This window comes from Notolepis coatsorum (assembly GCF_963971535.1).
Source record: "Notolepis coatsorum genome assembly, chromosome: 3".
Taxonomy (NCBI): Eukaryota; Metazoa; Chordata; class Actinopteri; order Aulopiformes; family Paralepididae; genus Notolepis; species Notolepis coatsorum.
In genome coordinates this window covers 135458161-135464160 of record NC_140167.1, presented here as the reverse complement: position 1 = coordinate 135464160, position 6000 = coordinate 135458161, and the positions used below count along the sequence as shown (strand labels likewise).

Genomic DNA, 6000 nt, shown 5'->3' with positions numbered 1-6000 from the left:
GAGTGTTGAATGTCCCGTGATTAAGACGGGGAGGATGCGACCCTCCTTGCGGCGCCCCTGTGCCTCAAATAGATTCGCTATCAGCTCTATCTTCAATCTTTCAAAATGTTCAGTTGCTATCGCTATCAGCTATATCTTTAATCTTTCAAAATGTTCAGTTGCTATTGCATGCACTCATCTGTGTTTCACTACACACTTGAGTGCATGCTTACCAACTGTTAGTCTGCAACACTACTATCACCGACATCTAAGAAGGGAGATCCCCCCTTGAATGGCCCTTCTAAGGTTTCTCTCCTCCACACTGCCTGTGGAGCATTTTTCCCTATTGTTAGGTTTTAGTGAGTTTTTCCTTACCTTTGCGTGGGGTATGTCTGGGAGTGCTTGCATTCTTTCATTTATTTGCATTTATTTTAAATGTGTTGGACCCTATGGTGTTCTTGTTCTGTTCTTGACTTATTGTTATGTTTTCTTCTTGACTTGTTTAAAGAAGACATGTACGGCCCATGGGGACATTAACGTGTGTTGTCGGGCCTTATAAATAAATTTGATTTGATTTTGATTTGGATGATGGTGGAAACGGATACAGTAGCACAATGTTGTAAGATTTTTTTTTGTATCCACTTTTTCTCCCATTTTCTATTTTTCTCCCATCCCGATTTTCGTATCATCCAATTCAACCCTCCCCTGTCTTTGAACGCTGTTTCATGCCTCCCACAAGCCGGCTGCAATGTGGACTAAGTCATACATAGCACGAGTCCCCTCCGATACTCGAGGTAACAGCAGTCGCATCTTTCCACCTGCGCGGCTCGATCTTTCAGCGTCAGGGGTCTGGGCTTTGGAGGGGCCCCGCCCCCGTCGCTTCCTGATTCTACTGCGCAGGCACACCAACCGACCTGTAGGAGTCGCTGTCCACAACGCCCGATCCCCACCCATCAGTTTCCCTCCCCCTAATACTGCCAATGTGTATTAGTGCGGACGACCAGCTAAACTGAAAGCAATGTGGAGCGCTGGGCTCGAACAGGGAGGCGAACCTGTTCGAGCCCAGTCTCCAGTATTCGTGGTGAGCGCCTTGCCCACTGCACCACGTAGCCGCCCATATGTTGTAAGATATTTAGAAATGATTTCAACATCATGTTTGGTCAGATCTATCTAGGAGAGAAAAAGCTGATGCAGAAATAACAGATACCGTATTTACTCAAGCTTACAGTCATACTGTAGGTGAATCTTAGCTATATTGAGCTTTGTATGTATGTATGTATGTATGTATGTATGTATGTATGTATGTATGTATGTATGTATGTATGTATGTATGTATGTATGTATGTATGTATGTATGTATGTATGTATGTATGTATGTATGTATGTATGTATGTATGTATGTATGTACTGTACAAAGCTCTATAATGAACCACTGCAGATTCTGATGGCTAGGTCAATAACTGGTCCTAACTAATTATTGCATTGCAGTGTTTTCAAACGGATCAACAGAAAGTTCAAACAGCCTCAACAAAGGCCAGTGGGGTGAAAACACAAGCTGCTGCTGCTGAAATACAGTATAAAAGTACCATTTTCTCCCGAAGTCTCCTTTCAAATCCTCCAGCCGATCTGTAATGGCGCCTTATGACTTAATGACTTTCCCAGAAAACCACAGAAGAAGGCGCCATTACCGGAAATGAACAGCTCGGCTAGAGCAGTGATTCCCAACCTGGGGTCCGCGGACCCCCTGGGGGTCCGCCAGGGGGCGCAGGGGGTCCGCCAGACCACAGATGATTTGAGTTTTTTTTTTCTTTTTTTTTTTCTTATTTTTCTTTCAGCGAAATCTTTAATTAGCATATTTTTATCATCAGAAGCATGAATAGTCTCTCCACTACAATACAAAATAAAGATAAATAAATAAACATCTAGACATGATTTTTGATGAAAGTTGACTGTATCACTTTCTGTAGCTAGCCTAGCACGCTAGTTAACTTTCTTGGCTCGTCTGCAGTCAGCCGCCAGAGGCGAAAATGTGTGACAAACGAAAAGGAGATTACGGCAGCTCATCTGCAAAAAAAGTTAGGACCTACAGCAATCGCGAAAATTACATCACCATGGGCTTCACTGAGGGACCAGACCAACGACCTGAGTGTGTGATTTGTGGAGAAAAGTTGGCAAACTCGAGCCTGAAGCCCAGCAAGCTGAAGATACATCAGGCGTCTAAGCACCCAGAAACCGTTGAGAAGGATCCAAACCTTTTTCGGAGGAAAGAACAGTCTCTCAAGGCGAACAAGCCTGTTGATGTTAGAGTAGCGTGGAGCAGGGGTGGCAGTGATTTACAGAAGGCTACCGAAGCCTCCTTTGAGTGTTCGCTTTTAATTGCAAAAGCAAAGAAACCGCACAATATTGGCGAGCAGCTCATCAAACCAGCCTGCATCAAAATGGTTTAGAAACTGTGCGGCCCACAGGTGGCGGATAAACTAAAATCAGTACCACTCTCGAACAATGTAGTGAAAGACCGAATTGATAAGATGTCAAGTGATTGCGAGCAGCAGCTGTCAGAAAAGCTTAGAAAGGGTCCATTTGCCATACAACTTGATGAAACTACAACTGTCGCAGACAAGGCTGTGCTCATCGTTTATGTGCAATATATCGAAAATGAGGATCTGAAGCAGGACATTCTCATGTCAGTCAACCTTACTACCACCACTCAGGTGAGGATATTTTTACTGCAGTGGATTCTTACTTCATTCAACATAAATGCAAACCGTTCACCATTAGGGCCTGATTTGAGAGGATGAATACAGGATTTGAATATTGGCCAACATTTTGAAATACATATGGTGCAAGATTAGATTTGTTGATTGAAGGCACAAGTCAAATAATCATAGTGGGTCTAATTATGATGCATATGCCTGTGTATAAGCAGTTTGTTATTAAAATGACAAAAAAAAGTATTAAAATGACAAAAAAAAGTATTTTATGGTATTTTATTAGGAGGGGGGTCCAGGAATTTCATCAGAGATGTTTGGGGTTGGGAACCCCTGGGCTAGAGGGTTTCACCCTGCAAGCCTTTGTCCAGACTCTTTGAGCTTTCTGTTGATCCCTTCGAAAACACAAAGTGAACTTGCAATAATTTGTTAGGATCAGTTGTTGACCCTCAGAATCCGCTGCAGTTTGTTATGGAGCTATGTACTGTATATACATAATGTACATCCTTACATACAAAGCTCAATAGAGCTGAGTCAATCTGTGCTCACAAAGTTGTGGAAAGTTGTGGACAAGGCGATATCAAACATTTCGAGAAGATTAAACAGGGAGTAATCAAATGTAATAAATATTTATATTTTTGCATTATAAATGGTTTCTCTCCCCTTGCCTTTTCTATTTATCTATTGCCACTATATTTGAATTACTGTAGTGACCAAATGTGTCTCATCAATCTTGCCAGAGCAAGACAACGTCAAATGTATTTTCTAGCATGTGCATCTGAATGTGTGTTCTGTAGTATGCTGTCTGAATGTGTGTTGTAGTATGCCATCTATGCCATCTGAATGTGTGTTGTAGTATGCCATCTGAATGAGTGTTGTCTAGTATGCTGTCTGATTGTTGTCTAGTATGTCATCTGAATGAGTGTTGTCTAGTATGCTGTCTGATTGTGTGTTGTAGTATGCCATCTGAATGAGTGTTGTCTAGTATGCTGTCTGATTGTGTGTTTAGTATGCTGTCTGATTGTGTGTTGTCTAGTATGTTGTCTGATTGTGTGTTGTCTAGTCAGTGTGCTGTCTGAATGTGTGTTGTGTAGTATGCTGTCTGAATGTGTGTTGTGTAGTATGCTATCTGAATGTGTGTTGTGTAGTATGCTATCTGAATGTGTGTTGTGTAGTGCGCTGTCTGAATGTGTGTTCGGCATGGTCTGCTTTCACTTTTTATTAGTCCTGTATATCGTCTTTACTGTGGATCTTGTGTGTACTCCTGTGTCACTTAGTTCAGCATTGGTATGTTACTGCACCGTGTACAAATACATTTCCTGTATGTACAATACTGTTACTCATATTAGGCAAGTAACATGTTTCTGATTCTGAATACGAGTGCTTCTTGATCATTCAATATTCTAGGGGAATACTGGGTGGATCCAAACCAAGGCAGTGCTGAGGACGCCATCAAAGTGCACTGCAACATGGAGACCGGAGAGACCTGCATCTCTGCCAACCCAGACAACGTGCCTCGTAAGGTGTGGTGGACCGCCGCCAGGAGCAAGCCTGTGTGGTTTGGAGCCAATATCAACAGGGGAACGCAGGTAAGAACTCTGTCACACAACTAGGGCCGTCCCAAATACAATTTTGTTGGGCTTTGAAGCTTCAGTGGTAATTATCAGCGAATAATCAAAGCTTCCTTCTTCCTGCGTGCAAAGCTTCAATGTGGCGGGTAAATGAGAACTATGTTTCAAGTTCAAGTTTCTTTAATAGTTGTCATACAGAAGTACAGAATACTTTTGTACAAAATGCGTCTTACTGTTGCGCTCCAGAGACTGTGCAAGACAAGATAAGTATGAAATAAAAACATAGTAAAATTAGAAGTAAAAAAAAGAGGTCACAGTGTTCAGTTTAGACATATGTACAATGTTCGATGCAGAATAGACGTAGTTACCATACAATATACAATACTGTGCAGTGTACTAATATACAATACTATATAGTGCAAGGCAGAAATGGAGAAATGGGACGAGGTGCAATTTAGGTACAATTCACAGTAGGTGTACGAGTTGTAGTGCAAATCCTTTATCAATAAATATAAAGTGTAAGTGTGTTTGTGTGATCTAAAGTGTGGAGAGTGGGTGCTGCAGTGTGTTGTTTGTTTGAGTGAGTGTGTGCGTGTGGGTGTGTGTGCTGTGTGCATTTGATGGTTGTTGCATAGTGATTATTGTTCGTTTAGCGATTATTGTTCGTTTAGCAGCCTGATGGCCTGGGGATAGAAGCTTCTTCTGAGTCTTTCTGTGCTCGCCTTAAGACTCCGGTATCGCTTGCCTGACCGCAGCAGTTCAAAGAGGCAGTTGTTCGGGTGGCTCGAGTCCTTAATAATTCTCTTAGCCTTCCCCTTGCACCGCTTGTTGTAAATGTTCTGGAGGGTGGGAAGCCCCCCTCCAATTGTGCGTTCGGCTGAACGTGTCACTCTTTGTAGTCTGCTACGGTCTTGTGCAGTGCTATTCCCAAACCAGGAGGTGATGTTGGGGGGTAGAGATATGTTTTTCGAAGGTCTTGACTTAATGTCCTTGTTTGAGAAGAACTGATTTTCAAAACGAATGTCGGATAACACATTTTATCAGCTATATGAAGCATTTTAATCTTGCTTTTGGAATCGATTACAATTACTGCATGGAGCCTCTATTATGATATTATGTTTTTTTTATCCACTTTTTCTCCTTTTTCAATTTTTCTCAGATCCCAATTTCGCTGTGCCAATTCTCCCCTCCCCTGCCTTATGCCCCACACTGGCCGGTTGTAGGAAGGATAGAAGCCTTGCATCACGTGTCCCCCTCCGATACACGAGGAGGCAGCCTGTCACATCTGCCAGTGCGGACTCTCATTGGCGAGGTGTAACGTGTGGGAGGCTCACACTACCCCCGCCATTTCCTGTCTCTGCTGTGCAGGCGTCCCCCAACCGACCTGTAGGAGTCGCTGTCCACAACGTCCAGATTACCACCCATCGACTTCCACCCGCTAACTCTGCCAATTTAGTTAGTATGACGGCCGGCCCAAGCCGGAGGCAATGCAGACAGCCGGATTCGAACCCGGTGTCTCTTGCGTTGGTGACGAGCGCAATGTCTGCTGCGCCACCCAGCCGCCCCCTCTATTATGATAGTTATAGTTATATTATTCTCCTTTTGCACTCTCGGTTACTTTTTTTGGTGTGCAATTGTCCTTATTTTTTGCTATGGGCATCGATTGCTTTAGCAGCAATTTAAGCTTGGAAGCATTCAGGTCACCCAGCCACACCCACAGCAGAACTGCATGGATAGAAGAA

The 6000-nt window shown here is 43.1% G+C and overlaps 1 protein-coding gene across 1 annotated transcript in view; it reads left to right on the top strand.

Annotated features, from left to right (window-relative positions):
- The window catches only part of col5a2a (collagen, type V, alpha 2a), a 92767-nt gene that overhangs the window by 82692 nt on the left and 4075 nt on the right, over positions 1-6000 (top strand). Inside the window, exon 52 of the mRNA XM_084310229.1 lies at positions 4095-4276. Coding sequence (XP_084166355.1) covers positions 4095-4276 — 182 coding nt within the window. The remainder of the gene's footprint in view (positions 1-4094; positions 4277-6000) is intronic.